The sequence below is a fragment of the Carcharodon carcharias genome, chromosome 6 (genome assembly GCF_017639515.1).
Source record: "Carcharodon carcharias isolate sCarCar2 chromosome 6, sCarCar2.pri, whole genome shotgun sequence".
Taxonomy (NCBI): Eukaryota; Metazoa; Chordata; class Chondrichthyes; order Lamniformes; family Lamnidae; genus Carcharodon; species Carcharodon carcharias.
This window is the reverse complement of record NC_054472.1, coordinates 57391379-57407943: the sequence shown is the minus strand read 5'-3', so window position 1 is coordinate 57407943 and position 16565 is coordinate 57391379. Positions and strand designations below refer to the sequence as shown.

The 16565-nt window shown below is 40.0% G+C and overlaps 1 protein-coding gene across 6 annotated transcripts in view; it reads right to left on the bottom strand.

Moving 5' to 3' along the window:
* The window catches only part of taf2 (TAF2 RNA polymerase II, TATA box binding protein (TBP)-associated factor), a 122541-nt gene that overhangs the window by 57948 nt on the left and 48028 nt on the right, over positions 1-16565 (bottom strand). For all 6 annotated transcript variants that reach the window (XM_041189522.1, XM_041189523.1, XM_041189526.1 and 3 more), the window contains 5 exons: positions 12775-12860; positions 6376-6511; positions 2172-2326; positions 1714-1828; positions 1205-1314 (listed from right to left, as the gene is read on the bottom strand). In XM_041189522.1, the coding sequence (XP_041045456.1) occupies positions 1205-1314; positions 1714-1828; positions 2172-2326; positions 6376-6511; positions 12775-12860 (602 nt within the window). The remainder of the gene's footprint in view (positions 1-1204; positions 1315-1713; positions 1829-2171; positions 2327-6375; positions 6512-12774; positions 12861-16565) is intronic.

Here is a 16565-nt window from a genome sequence, read left to right as displayed (position 1 = left end):
AGGATGGTGAGTGGCTTGGAGGGGGGGTTTCCAGGTAGTGGTGTTCTCATGTATCTGCTGCCCTTGTCCTTCGAGATGGTGGCAGTCGTGGATTTGGAAGGTGCTACCTAAGGAGCCTCGGTGAATTCCTGCATTTGAACCCAATCAAATAGCCAAATAGTACTAAACTCTTGAAGGAATATTGCCCTAGTATTCAACAAGCAAGTTATTTAGCTGCATGTGAGGAAAAATATTTATTGCAAGTTCATGAATGCTCTTTTGATGGCCCACAATTGTTCTTCCACACTGATTAGCAAAAATAAAAATATACATGCAAAAACATAATAATCATACCTCTGCGACTATTACATAACCTGAATCACCAGCTTACTTCAAAAAGCTTAGCATTCCTACTCTAATTGTAATGGACTTGCAACAAGGTAGCATTAGGAATAGAAAACAAAGCACAACTTCAATATTTTACAAATAATTTTAAAGTTTGCAAGGAGAGACTCAAAAAATATATAGAATTAGTATCTTAAATGCAACACCATTACTTAAATATACATCACATGCCATTCTATTCTTCCCACGCCATCCCTCTCATTTCCTTCATCCCTCTCAAATCATCTCAATCCCAAAGCCCATCTTATCCCAATTTAACTTCTCTCAGGACATCGGCCCCTCTTAATCTGAATCCCCCTCACCCTCCCATGACTTCCATCCCTTGCTCTTTCAATCCTGTGATCTCCCCTTCCCCACCATGCCATACCCCTCTCATCCCCCTCTGCTGGCTTACACTGTGATGCCCCTACCCTTGCGCTGCCCCTACCTACCCTGCTCACATCACCCTGTAATGCGTATCAGTGCATAATCTTCCATTTACTTTACAGTGCAAAAGAGAACTCATTGGAGAAAAATTGGCAGTTAATTAGCCTGCTTCAGAGATTTTTAAAGATCAATAAATCAGTTTGTATAACAGAAAGTGCACCACTGACCATTTTACTGATATTCTATACTTGTGCAAAAAGCTGCCCTTATCTTGTTCATCGTGGATATTCTCTCACTTTCATAAAGAACTTTCATAATGCATTACTAGTGCAAACATAAACTTCTTGGCCTCTTTCCTGTAACTGGAGAAGAGTTAAGGTGTCCATCAACTCGAACTCTATTTTGGTTGGAATAAACTCCTTGAAATCTCATCTCCCAAGACGCTCTCACCTACCGTCTGCTTTTGGAATGGCAGGGAATATCATGTTTGAGGCTGTTTTCTTCAATTTGTAGTGTGTGGTTAAACGATCCATCTAGTTCCTGTACTGTCACTTTCAGTGGCCCCTACAAAAGATGAAGAACTTTGGTAGGATAAGTTATGAATATGAAAATGCTTGCACAATTAGACAATTCCTAAGGGTAGTAGAAAGGCTAATATTTTCAATGTGAAAGTGCTCTCATGAAGTTAAATTAAACATTTGTTTTAAAATTTCCCTCACTTAGGAGGATGATCCAAAAATGCAGTTTGAGAGACAGCCTGTTGGACCCAATGTCATGGATTCCTTTCGAAGACGTGCATAAAATTTCACATATATATCAGCAGATCCATCAGTCTATGACTCTGGCTGTTTTAATTGGGAACACGCATTATTAATATTCCTGGATGCCAAGCTGGACTCCACATAATTTAGAAGATCTGGACAGAGATTTTCATGCACAAAGTTGAGTTTAGGTGGTCCTTACCACATATTTCTGGGTTCCCAAAGAAGTATAATCTTGCTTTAGTTCCAGCTCCAAGATGTTTCTTTTCCTATTAAATGCAAAGCTGCCAAAGAACTTCACAACACCACTCTGATCACTATAGCATATAATTAAGGTTCTTATAAGATTCTTTTAATGGATTGAACATTTAAACTGAATTTGTTTTTTTTTTTAAGCGAAAACAAAAAAATCTACAGGAGTTTAATGTGCAATACCTGCTTCTGAATTGATGGCATGCATATTACAGCTCTGAAAAATTTCAGTACAGTTGAGGGGAGAACCGTGGATTTGTATTTTGTGCGTGTAGCTGGAACAAATGAGTTGACTTGCATAATAAAAGGACAACTTAAAGGACAATCATACTGTGCAGAACCAAAGTTCTAATTATAAATAAATTGCAAATTTTGCAGAAGTAGTAAGAAAAACATTTCAAAGGATACACCCACTGCTTTATTAAAGGCTGAATATCTTTTCCAGACACATTTGAAATCGATTTTAAAAATCCAGTTGTCGAAAGTAGCATCTGGCTCCACATGTGCGACTGAAACTTCTGCGATGAAGCAGTACTGGCCAAACTCAACAGCTTGTTGAAGACCTAAAGTAGTTAACAAACTTTATTGGACAGAAATATACTGCTTTGCAACTTCATAGTTCATAACATTTGGAAGCTTCAAGTTTTAGTCAAGGAATGCCTACAGTTCATTTACTGCAAGAGTGGTTTCTACAGACATGTTCCTTTCGCTTTTAAAAACATATTGACCCTGATTTACTCCTAAGGAATATCAGAAGATAAATGTTTAATGTACTCTTCTGAAGCTCTTCTCTCTAGGAGTGTTAACATCTAAAACAGTGGAGGAGGAATTCAGACTATCAACCATTCAGCTGTGTCAGTTGTGGCTCAGTTGGTGGCACTCTCAACTAAGTCAAAAGGTTGTGGGTTCAAGTCCTACTCCAGTGACTTGCACACAAGATCAAGGTTGACATCCAGTGCATTGCTGCATTGTCAGAGGCGCTCTCTTTCAGATGAGACATTAAAATGAGGCCTTGTCTGCTTTCCAAGATAGGCATAAAAGACTTCGTGACACTATTTCAAAGAACAGCTGGGGAATTATCCCCAGTGTCTTGGTCAATATTTATCCCTCAATCAACATCACAAAAATAGATTACTCAGTCATTGTCAAACTGTTGTTTATGGCACCTTGCTGTGCGCAAAGTTGTTGCTATGTTTCCAACAGTAACTACACTTCAACAATGCTTTAAAGGTAAGTGCTTCCAGAAACCCTGAAATTGTGAAAGGCGCTATTCAAATGCAAGCTTTCTTTGGTATTTGTATATATCCCACAATACAATTTCAAGGCCATAGTGCCTTAGCAGATAAAAGGAGTACAATCCAAGAATTTACAATCACTGCCTTTTTGTGCTGACTGAAGGCAAGTTTTGCAGGCAACTTTGGTTGACAGCAGGCAGGGGTGCTTTGTCTGTAGGGTCTCCCCCTTTTGTCTAATGAAAACTGGGGTTCAACTTGGGGAAGTGAGAGGTCATCCACTTTGGATCTGAGGAAGATAAATCAGAATATTTTCTTAATGTTAGAGGCTAAGAGCTGCGGAGGAGACGAGGGATTGTATTTTCCATGTACACAAATCTTAGGAAGTATTTATTGGCCTTGGAAGGGGTGCAGTGCAGATTCATTTGAGAACAGGTAATCTAAACTTGACTTGTATTCCCTTGAATTTAGAAGATTGAGGAGATAATCTAAAGTTGAGGTATTTAAAATGATTAAGGAATTAAATAGAGAAGGCACATAGGGTGTGGAACCCAGAACAAGAAGAACATAATCTTCTAAAATTAGAGTTAGATATTCAGGAGTGAAATTTGAATTTTTTTTCCAAACAAAGGAAATCTGGAATTCTCTCCCTCAAAAGGCTGCCACTGCTGGATGAAGATAAGTTCTCACAACAGACCAACTGAGTTGTGTTAGGTATGGGTATAAAAGGATATAAAGTAACAGTGGGTAAATGCAGTTGAAGTACAGGTTAGCCATGATGTAACTGGATGGCAGAACAAGGCTGTCCCTTATTTATGCTCCACTGGAGTTTAAGTTTCTAAACTAACAAATTACTGTGCTGTGACAATTGTGGAGCGGGCAGCAAGTAAATGTTTTCCACTACAGATTAGAAAGTTGTTTCTGCAATTGAAAAAAATGGGATACAAGTTTAAGAAAACATAAACACACTTGCTGTGCTATTTTCAGCATTATTTTTTTAATGTGAGCACATTGGCAAGGTCAGCATTTATTGCTCATCCCTAACGGCCCTTGAGATTGATTGCTAGGGAGGAACAGAAGTGCATGATGTGAGAAATTAACTTTTAAATTTACATTCTACATGTATTAGGTATCTATTTAAATTTGCTTCACGCATAATTCAAAAGTAGAACGCCGTTTAAGCTTTTGATTGTTGAAAAGGATGAGCAATGATGAGCAAAGCGAAAGTCATCATCCAGGATCAGCTTTTCAGATCCAGGTAACAACAAATATACATCACACCAAAAGAGAACAGTTGAAGGAAATAAAAGCAGCCAAAAACACAGACAATCCAAAATCCACACCTTCGGGGTGAAACTGGTTGATACCAGCAGCACAAAGACAAGCTCGTGGTGAAACAGCAGCTGATTTTTCACTGCACCAGTTTTTATTTTTCACTAACTTGGAAAATATTAGCCAGATTTTTAATCTCAAACCAAATTAAAAATTGCCAGAGGAGCTAAGAAACGAGTCTCCAAAAATGGCTTTAACTATCATTCTGCGAGTTTCAGTAGAAAGAAGTTTGCACGTGGTGGAAAAACAGCTGCCAATTCATTACGAGGCCCATTTTGTGCTGCTGACATAGGCCAATTTACCCCTATTATACTTATAAAGGCGGCTGCAGTGGGAATCAAAGAAAACAATAAGAAAGTGTGTACAATATTGGAAGGGATAAACATAGCAAAAGAGGAAGTACTAAGTGGTTTAACATCTTTGAACTTAGATAGATCAGCGGGCTGGGATGAAATATATCCCAGGCTGTTAAAAGACGCAAGACAGGAAACCACAGAGGCTCTGACTATTATTTTCCAATCTTGTCTGGCTACAAGTATGCTGGTGGACTGCTAATGCTGTATCCCTGTTTAAAAAAGGAGAAACGGACAGGCCAAGTCAGTCTAACATCAGTGATGGGCAAATTAATCAAAAAATTCTGAAGGGCAGAATACATTGTCAATTAGAAAGGGGAGGATTAATCAAAGGCCGTCAGCCTGCATTTGTTAAAGGAAGGTTGTGCTTGTCTAACTTGTGTGGGTTCGTTGAGGAGGTAACAAGGAGGATCAATGAGGGTAGCACTTTTGATGTAGTCTACATGGACTTATGCAAGGCTTAGGCAAAGTCTCAAATGGCAGGCTGGCGAGAAGATTGAAAGCCCAAAGGATCCAAGGGAAAGTGGCAAGCTGGATCCAAAATTAGCTCAGTGGCAGGAAGCAAAGAGTTAATGGTTGGCAGGTGTTTCTGTGACTGTTTTCTCCTGCGGGATTCCATAGGGCTCCATACTAGGTTTTTTTGGTGACATATATCAAAGATTTAGAATAAGATATAAGGGGGATGAAATTTACAAATTCTACGAAAATTGGCCAATTGGTTGAAAGTGAACAAGAAAGCTATAAACTGCAGGGAGATATCAATGGGCTGGTCAGGTGGGCAGAAAAGTGGCAAATGGAATTCAATCTGGAGCGGTGTGAGCTAATGCATTTAGGGAGGCCAAACAAGGCAAGGAATAGACAATAAATGGTCAGAGAAGAGTGAAGGAACAGAGAAGGGCCTTGGAAAGGATGTCTACAGATCCCTGAAAGTGTAGGTAGATAAGGTAGTTAAGGCACATAAAGGGTTTTTTATTAGCCGAGGCAAAAGAATATAAGAGCAGGGAGGTTATGCTGGAACTGTATAAAAAGTAGTTAGGCCACAGCTAGAGTACTGTGTATAGCATTCGTCACCACATATCAGGAAGGATATGATTGCATTAAAGATGGCACAGAGGAGAGTTGCGAGGATGTTGTCAGGAATCGAGAATTTTAATGAGGAGAGATTTGGTAGAGTGGTGCTGTTTTCTTTGGAACAAAGGAGGCTGAGGGGAGGCTTAATTAAGTTGTATAGTATTGAGGGTTCTAGGTAGTAGATAGGAAAGACCTAGTTCCCTTAGAAGAGAGCTCAATAACCCAGGGTCATATATGTAAAGTAATTGGCAGAAGGATTAGGGGTAGTTGAGGAGAATTCTTTTCACCCAGAGGGTGTTAGGGGCCTGGAATGCACCAGCTGAAAGTGTGGTGCAGACAGAAAACCTCATCACATTGAAAAAGCGCTTGGAAATGCACTTGAAGGGCCATAACCAACAAGGTTATGAATCAACTGCTGGAAAGTAGGATTAGGCTGCATAGATGTTTTTCAGCCAGCAGAAACACGATGAGTTGAATGGTTTCCTTTGATGAGTTAAATTTCCATGATTCTGATTAAAGCAACCGAAGACAACAAAAATCAAAGACAAAATCAGAGTGAATTAGTTCGGACATAAGGAAACAACTTTTTAAGAAAACTTTTAAGGAAACAATTCTGTTACAAACCTGAAGCATGAACTCCATGCTGATCCGGTTTTCAATGAGCCGCATCACCAGGTGGGCTTTACACTGAAACATTTTGTAATACTTCCAGGACAACGTGTGAGGATGACGAATTGAAAAATGCAAGTGTGGAGCAGGACTGAAAGAATTTAAAAAGAAATTTAAAAGCACTTCACTACTGTGCTCCATTTCCTGTTACTGATATCAGAATCAACAGTGTTAATTGCTTCATCCAATTCAAATTTAGCTGTACACAACATGCTTAACATTGAAATTAATTTCAATCTATCTAATGTAGATTGATGCATCATCAGGCAAATGCGGCACAAAACGGGAGACCCAATTTTAGTTTCTGAACTGTGCTCATTTCTCAGGCAGCAGAGTAGTTAAGGCACAACTGGCCTCAAAAGTTCTGGGTGGAAATACTAAGAGCTCTCAATCCTCAATACAATGTACTTTGCTGGAAAATTCCTGTGTGTGAACATCAGATGAGGATAAAATTAACAGTGATGATTCCCAAAGAGACAGAGACACAGGGAAAGAAAGAGGAGGAAATTGCATGAAAGGAAGCTGTAGTCTCATAAATGAAGAGCCCAATTTTGTAGTAGTTCCTTTGTGAATGTGAGAAAAGTAAATTATCCGTTTTTTTCTTTCAAGACCTGTCTGCAGCCTTTGGCATGGTTGACACAGACTCCAACACCTCCATCGTTGTCCAGCTAGGTGGGACAGCACGCGCCTGGCTCCTGTAGCCAGAGCATCACTTGCAACGGTTATTCTTCCTGCTTGCACACCATTACCTCTCAAGTCCCCCAAAAATCTTTGGGTCTTTCATATTTCCCAACTATATACTCCCCCTGGGTGACATTGGCTGAAATCACACTTTGTTTTTATATGTACACTGATGACACTTACCTGTACCTCACGATCACTTAGCAACAGTGGAGCAAAGTTATGAAATCCACTACTTGATGAGCAGAAATTCCCCCGACTAAACATTAAGACCACCAAAGGCTTTGCCTGCAGTCCCCGCTACAAATACCATTCCCAACTACTGACTTCATCCCTCTCCCTGGAAACTGTCTGTGGCTGAACCGGACTGTTCCCAACCTTGTTGTCACACGTGACCTGAAATTAGCATCCAATCACATGTCCGCCAAAGACGATCTATTTCCACCTCTGCAACTTTGCCCTTGCCTCAGCTGATCATCTATGCCTTTATTACCTCTAAACTTGACTATTCTACTGCACTGCTAGTTGGGTCTTCCACATTCCCATAAACTGGAGATCATCTAAAAGTCTGCTGTTCATGTCCTTACGCGCGACAAGTCCCGCTTATCCATCACCCCTATGCTCACTGAAATAGCGACCCTTGGTCAACTAATGCCTCAATTTTAAAATTCTCATCCTTGACTTTCAAGTCAAAGCCTCCATGGCTTTGCCCCTCCCCATTTCTGTAATCTCCTCCAACCCTAAGGGATATCTGTTCTCATCTAATTCTGGTTTCTTGAGCAACCTCAATTTAAACTGCTCTACCACTTGTGCTCATTCCTACAAATGCCTAGGTCCCAAGTTCTTGATTTCTCTGCCTAAACCTCTCCACCTCTCTTTCTTTCTTTAAGATGCTCCTTAAAACCTACCTCTTTGATGTTTTTGGTCACCTGCTCTAATGTCCCCTTATACAGCTTGGTGTAAAATCTAGCTTTGCAAAGCTCCTGTGAAGCTCATTATTTTATTATGTTAATGATGCTGTATAAATACAAGTGGTTGTTGTTATCATGATAAAGTATTGCTCATTAAGGAGAGTGCGAGAGGAGGACCTGTTTCTACCTGTTGGAGCCGAAGTGTGACATCAAAGAAAAACAGGTAGGTGATTGGTGGGTATCTCTTTTGATTGGCCAAGTGGTTTAAATCAGGAGGCATTATTACAGCTGAAGAGTACAATTAAGGAATTCACTTTTAAAATATTTAAACTCCAAATTAATTAATTAAATTAAATAGAGATGGCTAGGCAGGCAATGCGTTGCAGCTGTGGGAGCTGGTGGACGCCGATGGATCCACAGTGACCACATCTGCAGCAAGCGTTGGCTGCTTGAGGAACCTCGGCTCAGAGCTGATGAGCTGGAGTCCAAGCTGTGGACATTGCGACACATCAGGGAGGGGGAGAGTTACCTGGACACTGTCTTTCTGGAGACAGTCACACCCCTTAGATTAATTACATCAAATTTGGACCCTGTCAGGTGCAGGAGGGTGTGACTGCAAGTGAGGCAGGTATGGGGAACCAGAATTTAGCTTTGGAGGAGCCTCAGCCAGTGCCCTTGTCCAACAGGTACAAGTTTCTTGCTCCTGGTGTGGACAAGGGTACAGGCTGCAGGAAGGATGATGAAACTGACCACAGCAACATTCAAGTGGGGGGAGAAAAGAGAAATTTAGTACTAATATGGGATAGCATAGCCAGGGGAATAGATACTGTTCCCTGCAGCAAAGACAGAGTCCCGAAGGCTGTGTTTCCTACCTGGTGCCAAGGTTAAGGACATCTGTGCTGGGCTGGAGAGGATCTTGGAATGGGAAGGGAAGGGTCCAGCTGTCATGGTCCACATAGGTACCAAAGACATAGGCAGGAGTAGGAAAGAGGTTCTGCTGAGGGACTACAAGCAACTCGAGGCTAAATTAAAAAGCAGACCCACAAAGGTAAGAATCTCCGGATTACTACCTGAGCCACATTCAAATTCGGGTAGGGTAAATAAGGTTAGAGAAGTAAATGCGTGGCTCAAAGGCTGGTGTGGGAGAAATGGGTTCCAATTCATGGGGCACTGGCACCAGTACTGGAGAGAGAGCTGTTCTGTTGGGACAGGCTTCATTTGCTGGGACCAATGCCCTGGCAAATCATATAACTAGGGTTGTAGATAATACTTTAAACTAATTAGTGGGGGGGAGGATTCAATTGAAGGGAAGTGTAAAAAATCAAAAAGAAACGAGATAGCAGAGGTGCAGGGTAGTGAAGAGGCAAATGATAATCAATTTGTGACAGGAAAGGGCAGAAAATATAAGCAGAAGAATGCATCAGAAATTAGAACCAGAATGTGTAATAATGGTAAAAAGTCAAAGCTTAAGGCTCTTTATCTGCATGCATGTAGCATTTGTAACAAGATAGATCAGTTGATGGCATAAATAGAAATAAATGAATATGACTTGATAGCTGTTACTGAGACATAGTTGCAGGGTGACCAAGACTGGGAGCTCAATATTCAAGGATATTCGACATTCTGGAAAGATATGCAAAAAGGAAAAGGATGTGAGGTAGCTTTGTAAATAAAGGAGGGTATCAGTGCAGCGGTGAGCAATGATATAGGTGCAATAGATTGTGATGTGGAATCAGTTTGGGTGGAAATAAGGAATAGTAAGGGGAAAAAGTCATGGGTGGGAGTCATCTAGAGGTTCCCAAAGAGTTGCCTCACTGTAAGACAAAGTATAAATCAGTAAATAATTGAGGCGTGTAAGAAGGGCGCTACAATTGTCATGGGTGATTTTAATCTGCATACTGACCGGAAAAATCAGATTGGCAAGGGTAACATAAAGACGAATTTGTAGAGTTAATCAGGGATTGTTTCTTAGAACAATATGTTACAGAACCTACCCAGGAACAGGCTATTTTAGATCTAGTAATGTGTAATGATGTGGGATTAATAAGAGATCTCATAGTTAAGGATCCTCTAGGGGATAGCAATCACAACATGGTAGAATTTCTAATTCAGTTTTGAGGGCGAGCAACTCGGGTCTCAAGCCAGTGTTGTAAACTTAAATAAGGGCAATTACAGAGGTATGAAGAAAGAATTGTCTAAAGCGGGCTGGGGAAATAGGCTAAGGGGAAGGTCAGTGGATGAGCAGTGGCAGACACTTAACCAGATATTTCATAACACTCAGCAAAAATTTATCCCGCTCAAACAGAAGGACTCGATGAGAAGGATGAACTACCCGTGATTAACAAAAGGTGGTCAAGGAGAGTATCCAATCAAAAACTAAGACATACAAAGCAATGAAAACTAGTGGTAGGCCAGAGGATTGGGAATTTTTTTTTTAGGAACCAGCAGCGGATGACTAAAAAGCTAACGAGGGAAAAAATTGATTATGTAAGTAAATTGGCAAGAAATATAAAAACAACCAGCAAGAGCTTCTACGGGTATAAAGAAAGAAAGAGTGGCTAATATGAGTGTGGGACCCTTGGAGGATGTGACTGGAGAATTGATAACAGGGAACAGGGATATGGCAGATAATTTAAACCAATATTTTGCATTGGTCTTCGTGGTGGAGGACACTATAAACATCCCAAAGATATCAGATAAACAAGGAGCTAATGGGGAGGAAGATCTTGTAACAGTCTCTACCATGAGGGACAAAGTATTTGACAAACCAATGAAACTAAAGGCAGACAAGTCGCCAGGGCCTCATGGCCTGCATCCAAGGAAGTGGCTGCAGAGGTACTGGAGGCAATGGTCAGAATATTCCAAAACTCACTGGATTCTTGGTGCGTCCCAGTGGATTGGAAAACTGCTCATATGACAGCCCTGTTCAAGAAGAGAGGGAGACAAAAGGCAGTAAATTATAGGCCAATCAGTCTAACATCTGTCATTGGGAAAAACGCTAGAGTCCATTATTAAGGAAGAAATAGCAGGACATTTAGAAAAGCTTAATGCAATCAGAGTCAACATTGTCTTATGAAAGGGAAATCAGGTTTGACAAATTTGCTTGAGTTCTTTGAGGGTATAACAAGCAGAGTTGTTAAAGGGGAACCAGTAGATGTGGTGTATTTGGATTTCCAGAGGGCATTCAATATGGTGCCAAAAAAAAGGTTATTGCACAAGATATTGGGTATTGGGGGTAACGAAGTAGCATAGATTGTGGACTGGTTAACACACAGAGAACAGTGTCAGGATTAATGAGTCTTTTTCAGGTTGGAAAGACGTAATTAATGGAGTGCCACAAGGATCATTCCTTGGGTCTCAATTGTTTGCTATTTATATTAATGACTTGGAGGAAGGGACAGAGCGTAATGTATCCAAATTTGCTGACGATACAAAAATAGGTGGGAGGGCATGTTGTCATGAGGACATAAGGAATCTACAAGGGGATATAGACAGGTTGAGTAAATGAGCAAAAACTTGGCAGATGGAGTTTAATGTAGGAAAGTGTGAGGTCATGCATTTTGGTGGGAAGAATCAAAAGGCAGACTATTATTTAAATGGAGTGAGACCCCAAAAAGAGTGCAGCAGAGGGGTCTGGGTGTTCTTGTGCATGAAACACAAAAAGTTAGCATGCAGGTGCAGCAAGTAATTAAGAAGGCAAGTGGAATTTTGGCCTGTATTGCTAGGGGGTTGGAGTTTAAAAATACGGAAGTCTTGTTACAACTGCACAGGGTGTTGATGAGGCCACACCTGGAGTGCTGTGTACAGTTTTGGTCCCTGTATTTAAGAAAGGATATACTGACATTGGAGGCAGTTCAAAGGAGATTCATTAGGCTGATTCCTGGGAAGAAGGGGTTTAATTATCAAGAATGGCTAAACAGGTTAGGCCTTTATTAATGACAGTTTAGAAGAATGAGGGGTGATCTTATGGAAACGTACAAGATTCTGAGGGGGCTTGACAGGGTAGATGTTGAGAAGATGTTTCCATTAGTGATGGAATCTCAAACTAAGAGACATAGTTACAGAATAAGCGGACTTTCATTTAAAACTGAAATGTGAAGGAATTTCTTCTCTCAGAGGGTAGTGTATATCTGGAATTCTCTACCCCAAAGAGTTGTGGAGGCTAGTTCACAAAGTATTTAAAAGAGGAGGTAGATAGATTTTTGAAATATCAGGGAGTTGAGGGCTATGAGGAGCTGGCACAAAAGAGGAGTTGAGGCCTGGGGCAGATCAGCCATGATCTTATTGAATGGTGGGGTAAGCTTGAGGGGCCAAATGGCCTACTCCTGCTCCTATTTCTTATGTTCTTAATTTAATGTGTATTTAAGATCATGATAATTTGATGGCTGGCTGGGTGAATTTTTTTTTTAAATGCTCTGAAAAACGTTAACAAAATGAGCAACCAGCAACACAATAGGGCCTTTGTACATTTTTAACCACAGCAATCGATGATAACTGATAAAACAGACCAAAGCAACTGCAAATGTCACAAACTTCTCACAGAAATCTACACACGGCAACAGTCAGCTTTGTCTGGGTCCCTGAACATAACAGTCAATTATATATTTAGTCCAGGGAACAATCAAGCATTATGAACAGCAATAGTTACCAAATTGAACTAATATAGACATACTCAAGGAGAGAAAACAGGCTTAAAAGACAAGCAATGAAGAATTTTTTGCAACCTTTCACACCAGACGATTACAAATAAGAGATCACTCACGTTTCTTTCTCTTTCACCCCTGTAAATATGGGATGCAGCAAAACTCCACCGGTTCTCAATTCATAATCCACTATTTTGTCCAGCTCCTTCAAAATACAAACATATAGTCGTGACATCTTTCAATATTCAAATAATGTATTTTGACAATCATCTATGAATGCTCAACACTTTACTCATGCCTTTGTAACCTCTAGACTTGACTATTCCAATGCTCTGTTGGCCATCCTCTCATCTTCCATTCTCTAGATACCTGATTTAATCCAAAACTCTACTGGCCATATCTAATAAAAACTGGAATCCCACCACCCTGTGCTTGCTAGCTTATATTGATTCTTTGTCTGACAGCTCAATTTTTGAGATTCTCATTCTTGTTTTCAAATCCCTTGATGGCCTCATCCCTTCCTAGCAGTGTAATTTTTTTGAACCCTACAACCATCCAAAATCTCTGCACTCTCCAATTCTGAGCTCTTGTACATACCAGATTTTAATCACTCACCATTGACTGCCTTGCCTTCAGCTCCCTAGGCCGAGCTTTGGAATTTCCTCCCTAAGCCTCTCCGTCACAATCCCCATTAAGACACTCCTTAAAACCTCTGTCTTTGACGAAGTTTTTGGTCATCTCTCCTATCAACTCCTTATGTAGCCCAGTGTTTGCTAACACTCCTATCAAGCACCTTGGTGTGTTTCACTACATCAAAGCCTTTATATAAATGCAAATTGTTGCTGTGTTGTTTAAAAATGTAGGGTTCTTTCAAAAAAGATGGTCGTTGCGTAATGACTACTCACTCCTTATTCTGAAGTTGCTTTGAAATAAAGGCCTGTGACACTTTCTATAATTTATTGCATAAACACTAAAAGGTAAACCCATTTTTGTGGGCAATCACTATCATAATATTGACGATCTAGTGAATTTGTGTAGTATGTGCTATGGATTAATGGTTTCAAAGTCCCCCAGGCTCATTTAATGTAGAACTGCACAAATTAGTTTTCATGTTTGCCAATGAGCACATTACAACAATTACTACATTTCAAAGGAACTTAATAGGTTATTAAGCACCTTCTTGAGGATATGATGGGCGCTTCATAAGTGCAAGTTATTTAATTCTAACAAAGGGAAGAGATTTGTATTCCCAATCCTCAGGTTGAAAAAATAATGCACTAACTTATGTTAGTCTCCTGCCTATTGGATTATAACTAGAAAGTAAAATTCACATGGAAATCTTTGCAGTTAATAAATATATAAGGAACGTGAATATAACTTTCAACAAAATAGTAATGATGAATATTTCTTAAGCATTGCATGTAATTTCAAATTATGGCTCAACAACCACCCAAGGCAAGGTAGTTAAAAGAGTAGCGTGGAAAATTTATGGGCCAACAATGATGGGGCAGCAGAGCGGTATGGCTTATTGGACTTTCAAACCTTATCTGCCACCAATTGGTAGCATACAGGCTCATTCACAACTTGCTAGATTCTAATTGTCAATGAACATGGTGAAGTGAGATTAAAAAAAGAGGGGGCCAGCAAAACAGCATTACTGAGAGAGTGGATGCAGATCTCAAATGTAAATTCACAAGCTTGTGAAGCATGGTACAGCAATACTTGATGGAATATAATAAAACATCCCAAATATTATAGCAATATTAAAAGGGATCATGATTTTCAATATTATCAACTAATTTTTCAGGTTAATAAGGTCAAGAAAATACAATGACAGAACACACAGGTCAGAAAGGCTGCCCTCAACAAACAGGTGCAAAATATTTTAAACATTAATTATCCCTGTAATCATTTGTGAAACAACATTTTTAAACCAAAGAAACAAATGCACCAAAATTAGCTGATAACAATGATCGCCACACCAATGGAAAAATCAAGAACTTTCAAAAGAAACGCCACCAAAACATTCAGCAAGTCAATGATTTTAGTTGGATCATCATTAAGCAACTAATGATCTATTAACTGGCAAATTTACACCAATTTCAGGGAAATACTAAGAACTCATATTTTCAAAAAGCAGTTTATACTGAACTTGGATGTCATTTTGTGTTTTAAAAACATACTAAATTTCAATCCTTCATGCACATTCTCTAATGAAACTATCAATAGATGATAAGTTTATTATATTTCGCGACAGATGATGCAGATTTGATTAAACAATTCTGTCCAGCGCTCTTATTTCTGGAATGCAACCAATACTAAAGCAACTTTGCCCAATTTATTTAGAAGTAATTTTGGTGCATAAGACAGGCTATTTTAACTACTTCAGAAATCAAAAAACCGCACTGGGACAACTATGTATAGTGCTGATCATCTTATTTAAGCAGGGCTATACTTGCTTCAGAGAGTTATTTTTATTTATTCTTTCATAGGGTTTCAGCTTTGCTGGCAAGGTCAGCACTTATTGCCCACTCTTAATTGCCCCCAAGAAGGCGGTGGTGAACCACCGTCTTGAACTGTTGCAGCTCATGTGGTGTCGGTATACCCACAGTGTTCTTAGGAAGGGAGTAACAAAGGTTCATTAAATTAATTCCTGTGATGAGTGTGCTGCCCTATTAGGGGAGATTAGGAAAATGGGCCAATATTTGTCCGAGTTTAGAAGAATGAGAGGTAATCTCATTCAAATTTATAAACTTCTAAGAGGGCTTGATGGGCTATATGCTGAGACTCCATTTCCCAAGGCTGGAGAGTCTAGAAGTAAAGGTGACAATCAATATAAGGGTTCAGGCAATTAGGACTGAGGAGTAACTTCTTCACTCATAGGGTTGCAAGCAGTATCCCCTCAGTTAGGTGCCTGCATGGTACCAGAACAGTCCATTATGTGCCGTGTACATAATTATTACAACTGTGCACATTCTGATGGTTAAATGAGGTTTACTGTCACTCTAGCCCACAAGCGAAGAACTCCCCCACAACAGGAAATTAACAAACAAACGCCAAGCCTGACATGATTAATCAGGTAGAATTAACAGCTGAAATTCACTCATGTCAGTTCTTAGAGCCTAAAGTTATGTCAGCCCTCGTCTTTCCTGCAGCCCACTCGTCACTCCCCTTCTTGACCTTTCCACTTGCTGCTTCCCTTCCAGACATTCCCACCGACAGCCCCTCTCTCTCGTGGTGCCCCTCTCTCTCTCTCGTGGTGCCCCTTTCCCAAGCCCTCATTCACAACAAATGGGCCAGGGAGGCATGTGGAGCAAGGCGATGGGCCAGAGGGGGTCATGGTGGGAGGCGGCAGGTATCTGGGTCAGTGACGGAGGCGGAGAGTCAAGAGAGGTGAGCAGGAGGTAAGTTCACAGAGATATTAAGTTATTAAGGAGTTAGTAAGATAATTTTTGGACCAGTTAATATAATTGATCTAGTCATTCTGCTGCAACTTGTTTTGTAGGATTATTAAAGGAACATTGATCCCAAAGACATGCTACATACGTTTTCTTCAGTTCACAAGAGCCAACCTCTCTCCAAATTCACGGACCTCTGTCTGATTATGTTTGTTGATGCGAATGAATTAGAGCTATTTTCTGTACCATTCTTAGCAGTTTTAAGCAAAAAAAACACTCAATATGCTGAAAAAAGTTGCCTTTTTCACATTTTCTATCAATTCAAAAGGCAAGCATCCTTAGTTCTTTCTATTTTTATCCTGTCAAACTGAAACAAAAGATCGTCTTGAGCCATTGCTACCAATTCAATTTTTCTTCTGTCAAATGACAGAAATACAAGCCAAAATATAAAAAACTGGAGGTCACGAATTCAAATGTCACCATGGTAAATTTTAAATTAAATTTAGTAAACC